Raw genomic sequence first — 17,188 nt, forward strand, 5'->3', positions numbered from 1 at the left:
TCAAAGTCAAGCACAGCCCAGGGCTGGTATCAGTCCCACACCATGCTATGCCTGTGCAGCATTTGCTTCTCTGGCTCCTGCCTTGCTTCAGGATGGAACCACACAACCAGAAAACTCCAGAAGGTCTCATTTGAGCCAGCTCCATGTTTAGAGAAGATATGAGCTGGCATCAGCTCTGTGATGCTAGAGAAAACACATAATCCCTCCAAACATAAACATACAACTAAGAAGACCTATTTTCCTTCCAGACAAACAAAATCCCCCAGACAGTGAAACAAGAGGATGCTGAACACCCCTGGCAGCAGCTGAACGTGGCTGCAGCAGCTCCAGCAGGCAACCCCAGCCCCAGAGAGAAAATTCATTGTCATCCTACCTGCAGAAGCCAGTAGCACCTTCTGTGAAACGTGGGGATGATGGAGGAATGGACATAGCAACCATACAGGCACTGGGGACACAAAAAGAGAGAAAGCAGAGTCAGGTTAGTGGGGAAGCATCGGGAGCTGGGCAGGGGATGGGGCAGCAGCACGTGCTCTGCCCCTGCTCTGGGGCTGGTGGCACAAAACACAGCATTGTGGAACCCCAGAGGGAGCACTGTAAACATTGCTGAAGGTCACAGACCCCCCTCCCCAACAGCCCCTGCCCTGCCACCTCTGCCCAAGGGTGCCCAAGGAGTGGCCACAGCCCACAGGGGCTCAGCACCACAACACAGACAGGGCTGGCCTGGGGGCTGCCTTCAAATCTTTGCTTCATCATAGTTTCATTTTTTGGCAAATAGAACACGTTCATCTCTTTTTCTATGGTTTATCTCCTGGGTATTTCAACTGAAAACTTTGTGTTTGTAAACTGAAAAAAATTGCTGTCAGATATTTTAGACAGCAAAATGCCAAAATACAGTTTGTTTCTTTTCCTCCTGTTTTTTTTACAATGAATCCTTCTTCTCTGATTAACTGAAATCAGCAAAGCCAAGGAATTTTTTTGTGCAGGAAAAAACCCCACATTTCCAATATATTAGAATTTTTTTGGTTAGAAACCAAGCCCAGTGCCAACCCAAACACACCAAAGTGGTTTTAACTGCAAAGATCCCACAGAGGGGTGCCAGTGCTGCTGGAGGCTGCAGCATTCCCCCCTCCCCAGGATCACTGCTCACAAGGTCAGCCTGAATTAAACAGGATTTAAGGACTGGCTGCTATCACCGAGTTATTTTTAAAACACAAATGACAAAGATTAATAATGTTTTTAAAATGTGTCAAGGGTACATTCTACACACTGAAATGCGGGGAGGAAAAACAGAGGAGGAAAAAAGCCCTGCAGAAAATAATCCAAAGAAAAGCTTAACATTTAAATCCCTCCCGAGGGTTGGGGAACAGCTGCCCTGACAGTGACTCTGGCACTGGGGGCTGCATGGAAAGGTCTGCAGTGCTCAGTTCTGCTGACTCAGAGCTGGTCCCCCCAATCCAAAAAGCAGCTTGTGAGCTCCAGCATCTCCCAGTCCAACCTGCTCCCCAGTGAGGGTGGGGAAGCTGGTCTGGAGCTGCTGGAGCAGCCTCCACAGCAGCCAGGGACATTCACAGCACCTTGTGAGATATGTAGCAATCTATTCCAGCACCCCCTGACTTGCTTCCCACCCCAATTTGCTGTGGAGTCGATCGAAACTTTGCCCTGATTAAAACCAACCCCAGCACTGGGCTCTGTGCAGGCAGGAGCACTGCCCTCCCTCTCCTGAGCTGTCTTGTGGATAATTCTAGAGCTGTCAATAATGAATCACACAAAAGCCTCCCACCTCCATGAAACTGGTTCTCAACATTTCAGCAAATCATTAAAAAAATTCTAACGGCTCGCAGAATCAAAAAAGAACACAGAAGGAATTTCTTAATTTTTTTTTTTCCCCATGGCAGCAGGACATGGAAATCTCACTCTGGATGGATGTTTTGAGACTGGATGCCCTAACTTGGGCAGCTGGGATGAAGGAGAAGCCACACACTGAGCAAGCTCCTGGCCTCAGAGAGACAGCAGGGACTGTCCCCACGGGCACTGAGAGGTGCCACAGCAGCAGAGAAACACTGCAGGGCTGAAACACACCCTGGGAGCCCAGCATGTGCAGCGCAGGCAAAATGAGTGATGGCAGCAATAAAATCTACATTAATTTCTGGATTAAAAGGCATAAGAAAAAGTTGAGGATATAAATAGAAACCTAGGAAATCTGCGTGTCACTGTTTTGGAGAATTTTCAAGATTAATGGGTTAAGCACTGTGGATGACACAAAATCTGCAGCCAGATGGCTCAGCACAGGGGGGTTGTGGGGAGGTGGGTGTAGGGTGTCCCTACACCTGGATCTGCTCAACACCTCCCTGCAGCTAATGAGGAGAGTGGAATTACCACCCTGCCTGGCCAGAGCAGACAGGTAACCAGGGCAGGAGTAATACCTTTAGCTAAAGCAGTCTTTAAAATGAATTCTCACTCAAAATAGGCAAGGGGGGGGTTTCATTAGCTGTGTTTTCTTTTTTTTTTTTTAATTATTTTTTTTAGTGGGAAGGTAAAAGCTGCAGAGGCCTGTGTGTCTGTGGAGATGTTAATGCCAGGCTGGGCGCTCAGCCAATGCATTAAGTGAAATCGAATTCCTGAAACCAGCTTTAATCAGCAGATTTTTAAGGTTAGAACGACTCTCTCCTCTGCAAGGCTTGCCAAGGTTAATTCTGTCCTGAGCAGGCTGAATTAATGGGCTGGACGGAGGAGAACATTTTTTTTCATGATTCTCTTTTAAGTTTACAAAATCTCCAGGAGAAGAGAAAAGGCATTTCTGAGCAGTGTGAGGAGAAACGCCACCTCAGCAGCTCATTGACTGCTCTGGAGAACATGGTGGGGGCTGGAATCAGCCTGACCCCAGGGGAGCTTGAGCAGAGGGACAGCCAGGGGATGTGGGGATGCTGTGACCCAGCCATGGGGATGCTGTGACCACTGCTGGGTGCCCATGGAGGTGACCCTGTGGTCCCATCCCCTATCAGGGAGTGTGTCCTTGTCCCTGGAGATGACCCTGTGCATGTGGCCAAGGATGCCCTGAGCACAGACTGTGTCCTGCCACCATGGGGATCCCTCCTGTGCAGCTCCCTGGGATGAGACCCCTGCACCTGCCCCAGGAACCTTCTGTGCAGCCCCCACATTGACCCTGCTGCAGCTCAACCCTTTACAGTTCCAGGGATAATTAAAGAGAAAAAGCCTTCTCTGGGCAGCAGGGAGAGTGTGCAATTACAGCTGCCCACCCTGCCATTTGTATGCAGTGCACATTTGGCATTACCAAACTTTTGAAAACTAGAAGCGGGGGGGGAATATAAAATCAAATTATTAGTGGATTTTTTTTATCCTGAGCTTCTTAAAGTGATTGTGGCTTATTTAAAAATAATACAATAATGCTGAGGTATTCCTCCTTAACAAGCATACCTTGGGAATGGAAACAAGAAAGCAGGAGAATCAAAAATTCAAGATAGGGTTGGACAGGCTTTGAAATTCTTCTCCCTGGTGAGTTACACTAGTGGATATTTAAAAAACTCTAAAAATCGCCTAGATTTTGTTCAGATTTTCACACTGAATTCCCAATTCCCTTAATAAGAAGCTAAATCAATCTTTAGAGAACAAATCACGTAAGACCTGTGGCTGTACATTATTAAAATATACTTGAGTACTTTTCTGGTGGCAAGGCTTTAGCTTTCAACACCCCAGCAGCCTCTGGACACCAGGAGAAGGATCTGTGCACGTTACTGGGGGAAAAGGATGGTGCCCACTGCTCCTGGCTCCATGGGGGTATTGGACAACATGTGCTCAGCTCAGCAGCTGATGGGCTCCCTGGTACATCCCTGTGCTGCCAGGATCTCCCTCTGTAATTACTGACCATTTCAGAGCTTCCTCACCAATTTCCATGAGGGAGCAGCAGTGCTGCCATGGATCAAACCTCCATGGAAAGCTAAGAGAGGCACTGGCTTCATTCCTCTCATTGTCTGATGACAGGGTACAGGTCTCCTGGAGCAGTGGATGTTTCTGAGCCTACCCACGCTCTGCTCTCACCCTTGCCTGCTGTAACACTGGGAAGGAGCATCAGCTGTGCAGCAGCACATATGGATTCACAGGCATGGAAGGGAAACTGGAAAAGCAGCCTGTAAGTGCTCAATGAGCATCCTTCACTGCAGCAACCTGTGTTTTGGAGATACAGCCAAAATGCAACAATAAACCCCACTATCCCACCCCTATCATAATATACAGAATCATCCTGTGATTTTATCATAGACATCTCCATAATCTGTTCTTACAGGTACCACTGCCATTCCATTCTTTTCACCAACATTTGCATATCCCAGCAGAGACACCATCCAACCTTCCTGAAACCGATTCCTCTGGATTTCATAGAAATCATGACCAAAGGAATCTGTCAGCTATTTGTAGTGATACATTTGTTTTATGTGTAGGAGCAATTGTCCATCTGCTTCTGTAGCCACCACCCACGAAAATCTCTGCTGACCTTCTGAGAGGAGGCAGCAGAAATCAGGACTTGTTGGCCACTGAATCAGCAACCACTGGGGAAACCCCTCGAATTTTGTGTGTCACCTCTCTTCTCAAACAGACCTGAAATGAGCATCTCCTGAGATTGGGCTATCTTACAACAGATGATTCCTCCTTCAGGACAGGGATGCTGAACCCACAGTCACATTGCAAATGCATTTAAACGTCAGATGAGGCTCGCCCCTGTCAGCTGCGGGAGCCGGAGACAGCGGCGGCTCCCGCCCACTCCATTAATCAGGATTCAGCCAGAAAAGCCAATGTGCTGCTATAAACCCCTGACTCGATGCCAGCACCACGCAGGGAGCCACGTGCCATCAATCTTCCCTGTCCTCCTGCACAGCCAGGGGGGAATGACGGGGATTGTGACAACTCTGGTAAGGCACAGAGAACGGCCACGCTGAGCAGACAGGGAGGCGACACCAGAGACTCAGCATTTCCCCCTGCACATTGGCCCCAGCTCAGCTTTTTAAAGCAGTAAACAGGGAGGGGAAACCATGTCTGAACCCTGGGGAATCCCAGGGCCAGAATGCTGCCGCCAGAGCTCTTATTTTGACTTCAGGAGTGTCATAATATAGGAATGGATCCAAAATTCCCCATTACTGCTGCAAATCAAAACCAAAACACTGCTAACTGTGTATTCTCACTCATCATCTTGGAGAAACACAGATATGAGACAGGTTTGGATTTTCCTCTGACGTTCATAAATAGTAACTTTGATTCAGCAAAGCACAAAACCACGTGCTCAGATCTCAGCCCGGGCTGAGCCACGCTGCTGGCAAGGTTTGCCTTTTATCGATGTCAACAGAACTGAAGCAATTGCTCACGGTTTGCCAGGTTGGGCAAGGAGTGCCTGCTACTGACAGCAGATCCCAAAAACATTCCTAACATTTCTAGGCAGCTGCAAAACCCAGAGAACCTGACCCTTTGCTTTTCAGCTGTGGCATCACAGTGCTGTGCAGCCCTGGGCACTGCCCACTGTGCAGGTGTCCAGCCTGGTGCAGGGATTTCAGGTTTAATCCTGTCAGTTCTTTTCCTGACACATTTCAAACCCCCCCCATATGCCCTTGATGCCATTGGCAGCTATACCCAGATAATAGTTCCTGGACTTGAGCCCAGGGCTCTGATGTGATGGCTGATCAAGGGAGGAGAGGTTACACAGCCTGTGCATTGCAGGATCTCGTCACTTCTTGTGGCTTTTGTTAACAAATATTGTTCTGTTTACTTCGGGACTCGTTAGAAAGCAATTTTTAAAACGTTCAATATTTAATGAAATATTTAAATGTTTAATGGGTTCTTTTTCAAACCCTGTTTTCCCTTTGTGGGGTTCTGAAGTCTCTGCAAGGATTGCAAGATTTCACATTTCTCACTGCTAGAAATGAATCCTCTAATGACGTCGGCGTACGTGGGGACTGACACTTCCCAGGCAGCAACACCCACTGCTGGCCCACTGCAGGATCATTGGTATGCATCCCCACACCCCCACTGCAGTGCCTGCCTCTTCATAAATGCATATTTCTTTATTAATACCGGGATACTTTAATCTCAGTCTAATTTTACCTTTAGGGAAGCTCTATCCCGAAGCTTAGACCCTCCAGATGCAGTGGTGTGATTTGTATTCAAAGCAGCAGGTCTATCTGTCAACATGTTTGTCTCCCTTTTCTGCCAGCTCTTATTTATAATCCCATTCAGATTAATGAATGACAGTAGTTCTCATCACAAGAAATTTGATTAATCAATTTAAGTGCTTAATCACCCTGGCCTGGGTGAAAAGCGTGCTGGAGGGATGCTAAGGGTAAAGTTGTGAGATGTAGGAGGAAAACATCATCACTTTACTTCCAGAACAGCTCGAGCCAGGAATCCTTGGACCCTTGACGGGATTATGAGCTTTCCAAGAGCTCAAAATTTCCTTAGGGCCAGCAGTCATGGCCAATTAGTAATGAAATAATCTTTTCAACCCACCTCTTGATCTGACACAAAAGGCTTCATACTGCTCACCTCACTCCCTGATACCCATGTTGCTCAAACTGAACCCAAAAACTGTCAGTCATAAACCCCCCTGCAGGGTCATGACCAGGGTAACACACCTGGGCATCTGCAGCATCCCACCCCCCACTGGTCCTGCCCATCTCTTTCCTGTACTCAAAGACTCTCACAGCCTGGCTGTCTCACCAGCTTGAGTACTCCAGAATAATCTCCAGGGTTTTCTGGAGACCTGGGAGGTATTTCAGGTGAGGGAGAGGAGAAAGGCTGAGCTGAAATCACTGATTTGTAGGACAGAGGCCACACAGTGTGAGCACTGCTCACAGATAGTGTGAATGACATGATAATCCCAAAAAAACCCTGTAACACAGCTACAAGCAGGCTGTGCTCAACCAGATGTGCAGGATATGGGAATTTTCACTAGGAAGGATTCCCACATTCACCTCCACCACCTAAACTCAAATGGACTTGGAAGCAGGTGACCCATTTGGACCTGGGTACAAACAGGGCAGCACAAGCTCTGCAGACCATCTGATGACTCCTGTGTGCAAGGGCTCACTGAGGGCACATCTGGGTGACAAATGCTCCATGTGAGAGCCAGGCTCCCATATTTTCAGGTAAAGGAAGAGCATTCCTGGCATCCCTGATGTGAGTGAGCAATTAGTAGGAGGAAAAGTGGTACAAGAGACCCCACACTGCCCAGGTGGCTCTCCAGTGGGATACAACCAACCTACAGGACAGGCATTACCTGGGTCCCTACACACCATCAACCCCCAGAGTCTCCTCAGCCTGTGAGCTGGGAAATTGTGGAGCATATTAATGTCATACTGAAATATGACACAATACACACAAGTATTTTATATTTATTCTCTTTTAGAAATGTTAGAAAGACAATATAATGAGAGCACTGCAAACAAGTCAAGCGTTTTCCTCCTAATCTGGCAATAAAAATGTCAAAGAAATGCCTAAAATCCTAATAGGAGAACAAAAATAATAATGGGGTGGGCTGTAACAAGGATTTAGCTGCAACTTTACTTGAAGGCTTTAATCATGTCTCCTTCAACATCAATGGAAAATCAAATACACAGCTGTATGAACCATTAATGTCTGTGCTAGTTGCCTCAGCTGCTGGAGGACTGAGACTGAACAGATCAGGCAGAGGCTAAAGAAGTCAGGATGACATCAAAACACCTTTATATCTGGGGAAACTGCACAAAAGAAGGATTACTGAGCTGGTCTTGGTGGAAACTTGACTAAGGTAGTAAAGACTGTGACAAGAGCAGCACCACATCTCCAGCCCAGCTGCCTTCACCACGGCCATCAGGGCAGGCTGCACCCAAGTAGGAAATCTGGTTATTATCTGTCTAATTCTCTTTTTTTGGGAAAGAAAAAAAAACATCACAGCATGGGGGAACCAGAAAATGTGACAGTGCCCTGGGGAAATGCAGGCTGAGATGGTAGTTTTGCAGACACACAATAGAAACAAGGCACATCTGGAACAATCCCAGGGCGTGCAGGGCATGAGCACGAGGGCACAAGGGATGTTTGTCTGACATGTTCACTGTCTGTCTGACATGGACAGATAAGGACAAGTCTAACAAATCCAACCCTTAAGAAATATATAAATATCTAAGAGAACTTTTGGGAGCTATTAATTATACATGCAGTTTTATCTTGGATTAATTTTGTGCTGGAATGGACAAGAAGCTTTTGCTGAGATCTTTTTTTGGCTACCTCCCTTGGGCAAAATCAGCCCTGGAGTTATCTGCAGACATCCCACACTGCAAAGGGCTCAGGTTCTAGGTCCTGTTCTCTTTACTCCACTTGCTTACAATTAAGAGCAGTAGGTGCTGCAGTGAGTGACTCAATGACCAACACAGGTCCATCCCTGACTTCAGGCTCTTTGCAAAGGTTCCACTGCAGCTCTGCACAGCCTGAGCAGAGAGCACAGGGCTGTGGAGGGACTGGGTGCTCTGGACATGGAGCTTCCAGTGGAAGCTGATATGGGAAGCTTCCCTTCCCATTTCAGGAAGCCATTTAAGGTTTTCAGTAGCTCTTGAATACTGAAAATTGAATCCAAGTGAATAGAAAACTCAAAAGGACCTGACTTTCAAACCTCCTTCCAGAGAATCCCTTTATTAAAAAGCATTTTCACAACCTAAAACAAATTATTATGTATGGCAATACTAAATCTTCCCATTCTGATTTAAAATCCTTACAGCCTCACCATTGCTCAAGAGCAATGTCAGGAGCTACAGTAAGCAGGCATTTAAGAATGCTGTTGTAGAAATACTAAGCTTATACTGCTTACAACCAACTTATCAATATTTCATTCCTGTCCCAAAAACCCAAACAGAAAAGCATTAATTTCTCAAGGTTAGTACACCAAAATTTACTGAAGTTCACCACCAACAAACAGCTGAGTGTTTCTGACATTCAATAAGCAGTGAAAAGGTCAATGTTTTACTTGCATTAATTTTTTATCAGAGAAGGAAAAGCTCATTTTCATGACAGATAATGAACATTGGAAGTGGTCTGCTATAGCAAGATACACAAGAAGGGGATACTGTCCACAGGAACAGTTGCTGAAACTCTGAGCCCTTCCTGGTGCCTACCTGAGGTGACATCATCACTGGGATTTACCTGAAGTGACATTATCACTGGGACTTCACCTTCTGAAGAGACCTTCAGGGCTATTTAACAGTTATGTCATTTGAACAGCTGAGAAAGAAAAATAGAACTCTAAACACAGAAGTAAATATCTCCCATATGCCCTGAGACATTCTGGAGAGTAGAAGCAGAGATGGCAAGCTAAGAGCAAATTTTCTTCTTGTAAAATAATAGTGATTTCTATCACTGGTATTCAAAGTACAGCTGTCCAAAGAGGATCCATCTACACACAGCCAACAAGTTACTTGTATTATTTCAGGAATGGGACTAGGATACAGTGGCATTGTGGACTGTGGGTCTGCACCATCCCACTCCTTCCTTTGGGATCACTCCACCTGGGGCAGAAAAGCTACAGGGCTGCCCTGCCAAGAGCTGTCCCTGCACTCCTCTAAGTGGACTGTCCTCCAAGAGACACCTGGAGTCCTGCCATGGACAGAACAGCAGCCAGCCCCTGGCCCCAAGACCTTGAGTTCACTGTGCCAGGACCCTGAACCTGCCCCTGCACCTCCCCAGCTGCAATCACAGTGCCCAGACACCACTGCAAAGCTCCTCAGGACATCACCTGCCCACAAACTGACCCAAAGGGATTTGCTTTCACTTCAACTGACTTGTCACCAGCATCTAATAACATCTGGGGGGCTTTGCTGACTAATTAGATTCAAAGCTTCACACAAATGAATCTTAATGGGACCTCACACATTCCCCTCCAACCTTTGGTACTCTTTAGCTAAGAAGCTGAAAATGCTCACAAAGGACATGGGTGGAATTGCAGGTTCTTTAGCAGCTCATGGGTTGAGAAGTCTCCCACAAATGCATCACTGGAGGTCACCCAGGCCTCGCTGCAGGGAGAGTGATGGTGGCAGCAGGGCAGTGCCTGGCTCCAGCACAGGGTCCCACCATCCCACAGCCTCTGGGGACAGTGCACAGAGAAGGGGACCTGGCAGTCACAGAGCATTGACAAATGAAAGTCAAGTGATTAGCTGTCAGGTTCAACAGTTTTGCTTCTAAAGTGCTTTCTGCATATTTTCTCAATAAAAGCAAGACAGCACTGATGAGCTATATGACAAAACAGAACGCTGAATCATTTTTAGTACATCACCTCTTCCCATGCAGAGGGAATCTTCTGTCTTCCCCATCACAACCAATTAGAGCATTCATAACATTTCTTCAAGGCTGACAGCGATTGGAAAAGATCATGAGACTTACAAGAGAGAATTCTACACTTCATGTTGTTAGATCTGTTCTCTCCATCCTCCTGGTTTCTGGGTGTTTTACTGGCAATGCCAGAGCAGCATTTTGCTCAACCCAAACAGAATTTTCCTTGACTGTGAGTACAAAGTGCAGCTTTGCTGATGTCATCAGAAAAGATGGTTTTCCCTCAGAGCAGCAGGGGTGTGTCTGGGGTGTGGAAGAGTGGCTCTGAGCCCTGACCCCTGCTCCTGTAGAAAACAGCACCCTGGAAATCCTCTGTCCTTCTGCAGAGGACACAGCTGGCTCAGGAAAGAGAACTGCTGGAGAATGGTGCTGAGCAAGAACTGAAATGTCATTTGAACATGAAATTACTATTTCAGCTATTTTCAAGACTGAAATGGTGAAATGCCAATCCCTTGAAAGGGATTCCCTCTTACAAAAACTGTACCCATACATGGAAAATTGAAACACTTTCTAAAATGTTCACTGACTGAATCCAGATCAAGAGGAGATCGGTGCACTCAGGGGTAACTCACAGTGTCTAGGGGTTCACAGAGCTGACGAATCACCAGAAGATTCACAGTGACACGTGCCAATTTAAACAGTGTTTGTTGCATTTTTGTAAGCAGAAGTTTTTTAGCATTTGGGAGAAAGGTGCAGACAGACACTCGTGTGCTTGTTCACTGCCAAGAGAAAATGCTTTGCTGAGACTGAGCACTGGCTGCAGCACAAAACTGAACAGCAAGATTTTCTCTTGTTACTGAAACCAAGTTCAAGATTCAAGGAAAAGCAGAAGAAAACAGAAAATTCTGGGTTGCTTGCTTCCCAACCTCCCACTGACATCACAAAACTGTCATTAGAAATGAGTCCCACGGGCAGGGAGAAATCTGTTCCCTCGGCCACACAATCCATCATCTCTATCCAATACACTGCCTGTAGGTTTACAAATCACAAGGATTTTACCAAGTGGCTTTCATAAGGAAAAGTGGACAATAAATCATCATCACACTGAAGCCACTCATGTAACACACAGCTTCATTTTCATGCCAAATTTCATAATTGGTAGCTGTAAAAAACCACAAAACCTACAAAACTTCCTCATCTGAATAGTCTTCAAAAATAATGATACAGTATTAAGAATGGACATTAATTATATTATCCACCTGTTCCTTCTTCTCTAATTCCATGCTGAACCTGAAAAGGTAGGAACTTGGCCCTCACCAGAGCCAAGGCTACACTTTGCCCCAAAGAGCTTTTGAAAACAACTGGTTTTACTTGCATTAAGCTCCAGGGTCTGAAAGACAGGGACAATCCCTCTGGAACTCCTGCCACTGCTGTGCAGCTGCTACAGCACCTCCTAAAACTTTTGATAAATCCTCCTCTGAAATGGCAATTAACACCTTTTGCAGGTCACTCCACAAGATTAATTTTCCAAGCACAGATTAATGAAAACGCAGGCAGAAATGTTTAGAAAATATTTTCCTTATTAATCTTCATCAGCAGCAGATTACCAGCAGGGTGGCTAATGAAGACATCGGCTCGTTAAGGTGAGAGCAGCAAGGAGAAGGACAGGGCTGCTCTTCCAGGCACCATGTCCCACTACACTGCAAATTCAACAGAGAAACGACTCAGGATATCCCAAAACACCGACTGATTCCTAACCATGTGCTGAAGGGCAGCTCAGAGGAGGGAATTGCCCAAGAATCACAATTGTCACAAACCCCCAGAGGCAAAAGTTTCAAGTTCCACAACAGGAACACGGACAAACACATTTAAAAATCTTCAGTCCCTCCAAATCTACCAACAGCAAATGCTACTTCTGGTTGAAAGTTTACCCTTAGGACTGGGAGGCTCCTTTTTGACAGAACTTTTCTCTGTCACACACAAATCTCGAATTGAATTGGATAAAGAGTCTGAACCTAACACAAAGACAATGCTGCAGAGGAAACGTGCCCCTGACAGGAGCCCATGTCACTAGGAGAGCTCATGGATGATGCCTCTGGAAAGAGGATGGAGTGTGCCCACCTTCCTGAAGCTGGACTTTTTGACTCTCAGAACCCCTGTATTTCCCCAAATCACCAGAGAATGTTTCATGTTTCTTTCTCTAACAACTGTGCCTCCTGCAATTCAAGCAAACAACAGTTTCTCTCCTCATTTTATTTTCTTTTCCAGCGTTAACCCTCTTTTGAATTGAAAAAAATTCTATTCAGCCCTTATTTCTCCGGGCTCATCGGTGGCAATGCTGCATTTTGATCCAGCCTAGCTTAGAGCCAGGTTTGGGTTTAAAGAGCAAACGTGTCAGTTTAGGAGCCTTGCCTGGGGAAGGGAGCCCCTCCTGCCTGGCTGACTACAGAATCAATCAAAGCCGCACTTAGTGCAAGGACGGGAGGCAGTGGGAGGAGAAGCGAAACCACATCCCCTGTCCTTTGTCAGCAGCACAAAGCTGCGCACTCCGGTACCCTTCAAAGCTCCTTGCAGGCGGGTGTGAACCTGTGCTGAGGCACTGCTTCCTCCCGGCAGCGCCCTCATCCTCATCCTCACCCTCATCCTCATCCTCACCCTCACCCTCATCCTCATCCTCACCCTCACCCTCATCCTCATCCTCACCTTCATCCTCACCCTCATCCTCACCCTCATCCTCCTCATCCTCACCCTCATCCTCACCCTCATCCTCCTCATCCTCACCCTCATCCTCATCCTCACCCTTATCCTCCGCATCCTCACCCTCATCCTCATCCTCACCCTCATCCTCATCCTCACCCTCATCCTCGCCCTCATCCTCACCCTCATCCTCCTCATCCTCACCCTCATCCTCACCTTCATCCTCATCCTCATCCTCACCCTCACCCTCATCCTCATCCTCATCCTCACCTTCATCCTCATCCTCACCCTCACCCTCACCCTCATCCTCACCCTAACCCTCATCCTCATCCTCCTCACCCTCACCCTCATCCTCATCCTCCTCACCCTCATCCTCCCCTGCTGACCAGCCCCCAGGGTTTGTGCCAGCTCAGAACTGAAACCACCAGGACAGCTGAATGTACAGTGAGCAAAGGTGACCTTCAAACATTTCTGGAGTTGAAATTCAGTGTGCACTCCTCACAAATTTGCCACTACCTGTTTAATATGAGGGATGCTTCACCATGCCAGCGTGTGCTTTTTAATATGAAATTATTGTTGCTTTATGTCAGAGTTTGCTTGCAAGTTTAGTTTGTAATAAAAAGGTGTGTCAAGGAAAAGAGAGGGATGGACCTGGGCTAAGCTGGATCTGACCATGACTGTCAAGACACCAACTCACCTCTCCCTTGCAGAGGAGGGGAGGCCCAGTAAGTATAAAGTTTAATGCTGCCCTGTTTAATGATATTTTCACTTCAACCGAACTGTAAAATTAACTGAGAACTTACATTAAAAAAAATACTTTTATTTTATGCTGATCATTAAGTACAGAGGTTTCACACTTGAGATCTGTTATATTAAAGGGGACTGAAATTGCTTGTATCAATTACTTTATTCTAAGTGGACAGACTTCTTACGAACTATTTAAACTGTTTTGTGACTATAGAGGAGATAACAGCCAAATCCTGGGTGGGAAGGGATCTCTGGTCTGTGGCTGCTGCTTGTACTGCATGGGGCAGCAGTGTCAGGGGAGATGCTGCAGACTCCACATCCCACCTGACCTTTGGTGGACCACAGGCCTTATTTTCTGCCACTGAAACAATCTTCTTCAGGTTCTGCCTAAAGTAAATGAAGGTGCACTCCACTGGAGCCTGGTAACTTTGCTGTCTATCTTGTCAGTAAACACATCTATGAGTGCAGTTCAAAAAATAAACTTAGGAGATCAGGGGAACCACCCTTAGCATCACCCAGACTCTGAACTAGTGGATATATACACAGAATGAAGGGGAAAAGTGGTTAAGCAGAAAAGCAGCAAGAGCATGAGCAACTGGGAAGATGTTAAGTGAATTCTGCACCAAACTCGTTGCTCCAGTGAGTGAGAGGAAAACACAGCCCCAAAAAACTGATGCACTCCTCCAGTGATTTGCTGTGGCATCTCTGATACAGCTCAGTGCCACTACAGGTATGCAATTAATTACAGACCAGCTGTAACACACTTTGCAAATGAAAATTCTATTAAAATGTGATTATTAATTCTACAAAAACGTAATTATTAATTCCATTACTATTGCTGCCAATGGCACAAACCCAGTTTGAAATGTAAAGCTCCCCTCGGGTAACTTTAAGACACACAAAAAATGATGCAAGGAAACAAAGTACTTGAAGGGTAAAACTTTCCAAGCCCCAAAGACTGTGCTTTCACAATGGCACAGGCAGCTTTAGGGAAGAGCTTTTTTTCTGCAGGTTGTGTGTTTCACTGTGATCATCCTTGTCATCCTCTTTTAACATACAAAAAAAAAGGCATTTTCAGTCACAGAAGGTGCTGACTTTGCACAATTGGGCTTGCCAGTGAAGTATGGGTTATCCCTGTTTATACAACTGCAGAGTGTTTATTTAACCACCAGCCAAAGCTCAGCTGTGTGAGGGGGATGAGAACATGGCAGTGCCAGCCCTCCAGCTCTGCTGCTGGCACCCATGAGCACAACTGCTCTTTGTCATATACCCACAGCCAGGGAGGGAGGCTCCATGAAGCCAAGCCCTAAATTTAGCAGTCATCATCCCAAAGCTGTACATGAAACGATTTATCATGGTGACAGCAGCAGCATGTGAAATGGAGTTGTTTGGAGAATAATCAGACAGGTATTTGCACAGCATGCTGGTGTTTCCCATGAGTACATAATGTGCTACTTTAGAATGGGATGGGGCTTTTTGAGGGTCCTATAATGACTCTGACACAAGGCTTAATCTCAAATATTTCAGCCCATTTTAACACATAACAAAAATCTAATTATATTCTGAAGAGGGAAAAAAAAAATAAATACAGTAAGAAGAAAAAGGACCCCTCCTGCCCAGCAGCACCAACAACTCCTGAGCACCAAGCCCAGTGCTCCCACATGTGAACACCATGGACATCCTCTGTGCTGGGCTCCTGCCTGCTTCTGTCCTCTTGAGCCCTGCAGCTGGCACCTGGCTCATGTGAGAAGCCTTGGACAGAGACTCAGACTCAACAGAAGCAGGAACAGTCTTGAATGTGCATTTACCTGAGGCCACTCTTGCTCTGGTCATTCCTGTGCCAATGCCAGCCCTCATTTTACATGATTTTCACCTCCCTACTTTATTTCTTTGACATTTGTAGATGGAACAACTGCATCACTTCCCAGCCCTGGTTTTGCCAGATTAAACAAGCTTTTTATTTCTGCCCATAAAACAGCCCATTCTCCTGATCCGACCTGTCGTTTTCTGTTCTGCTCTGCACCAATGTCCCCTGAACACTGCCCTCCTCCACTGTATATAGAGCTGTAAATGACACAGGGCCACCTTGCTCATGGCCCCACTTCTTCTCTGAAGCACCCAAAGGATTGTACATGCCATAAGAGCCATTAGCACACACTGTCTGAGGTTAAGGAACTCCAAAAAGCATTCAGCAATGTGTGCAAGCCACCCTAAATCGACTCATGAAATATCAATTTTAGCTGGACAGATCCTCCAGTGTGCAAAATGTTAGTAAACACTGGAAACTTAACTAAGCATGGCCTTACCTGGCCTGCAAACAGGACATCCCCAGGCTGAGCAGAGGGAAATTAGAACACACCTCCAAGAATAAAAGTGATGTAAAAGCTAATCTCTCTCTTTCTCATTGCTGTATTCCCAGTCACAAGCCACATGTTCATTATCTTCCATTAACGTATTGTGTCCTCTTCCTTAACTAATAAAACATTTATCTCCAAGGAAATTCTGCAGAAAAGACTAAATTTACATATACATAATAGACATGTCAAAATGTAAGATTGCAAGGACTTGGGATTCCAGCTAAGAGTGTTATATATGATTTGTATTAGTTTCCCTAAATTCCAGAACAACTCCAGTGAATCCCATCCCTGCCAGTAGCACTGTAGGAACAACTGCAGATCCAAAAGATTACATTTACTGAGGGTACAATGCTGAGCAGGAACTGCACATTTGGGCTACACGTGTTTTGGGGCAATCACTCCCATAATCTAAATGCAGCTGCTTAATTGTGCACTTCATGGAGGAAAAGCCAGGTGACAGTGAAGCATTAGGTGATATTGTGTATTTTGCTCTAGATGTGGTAAAAATTTCTTCTCCTGGCAACAACAAAGTCTACCATGATTTTTTTTTTCCTTTTGTTTTTTTTTTTTTAACTCTTTTTGAAAGCCTGCTTAGAAAGCAGATGTGCTCCAGGGGATAGAGAAGGCAGTGCCATATGCACACTGCAACACTGGGAGGCACAGCTTAGGATATTGACATTATAAAACCCAGTAGCAATGGGAAATAATGTTTTTACAAAAGTTAAAAACAGGAATGAGAGGTCTAAGGGCAATTTTCCAGATGCTGCTCAGTAATGCAGTATTGTGCATTCCCTCTTTTCCTACCAGTGAGGCAAAAAGACCCACACTGACCAGAGCTGTGATGCTCACCAGGCTCCCTGGCCACACTGGTCAGTGTCCTGTCACCAAGAGCAGGCACAGCTTTCCTTTCCTGGGAAACAACTTCCCATTCACCAGCACAAGGAGCATCATCCCAGCTCCACAGCTGAGCAATACTCCAGTACATCCCCCCAATACCAATGGCTCCTGCAGTTCAGCTGCCTTCATCTCTGCATCCATAAATCAACTTTATGGAATGCACCAATTTAGGAGCAGTGCAATAAAATACACCTGTA

The 17,188-nt window shown here is 45.9% G+C and overlaps 2 protein-coding genes across 12 annotated transcripts in view; both read right to left on the reverse strand.

Annotated features, from left to right (window-relative positions):
• SLC45A1 (solute carrier family 45 member 1) overlaps positions 1 to 17,188 on the reverse strand; it is a 367,325-nt gene that overhangs the window by 255,184 nt on the left and 94,953 nt on the right. The gene's annotated exons all lie outside the window — the stretch shown is intronic.
• Positions 1 to 17,188, reverse strand: part of CAMTA1 (calmodulin binding transcription activator 1) — a 235,628-nt gene that overhangs the window by 109,967 nt on the left and 108,473 nt on the right. For all 10 annotated transcript variants that reach the window (XR_013776769.1, XR_013776770.1, XR_013776771.1 and 7 more), the window contains one exon: positions 374 to 445. Coding sequence is in view for 6 of the 10 variants with exons in the window: in XM_079326116.1 (XP_079182242.1) it covers positions 374 to 445 (72 nt within the window). In the remaining 4 variants the exon portion in view is untranslated. The remainder of the gene's footprint in view (positions 1 to 373; positions 446 to 17,188) is intronic.

Source organism: Erithacus rubecula (genome assembly GCF_903797595.1).
Source record: "Erithacus rubecula genome assembly, chromosome: 24".
Taxonomy (NCBI): Eukaryota; Metazoa; Chordata; class Aves; order Passeriformes; family Muscicapidae; genus Erithacus; species Erithacus rubecula.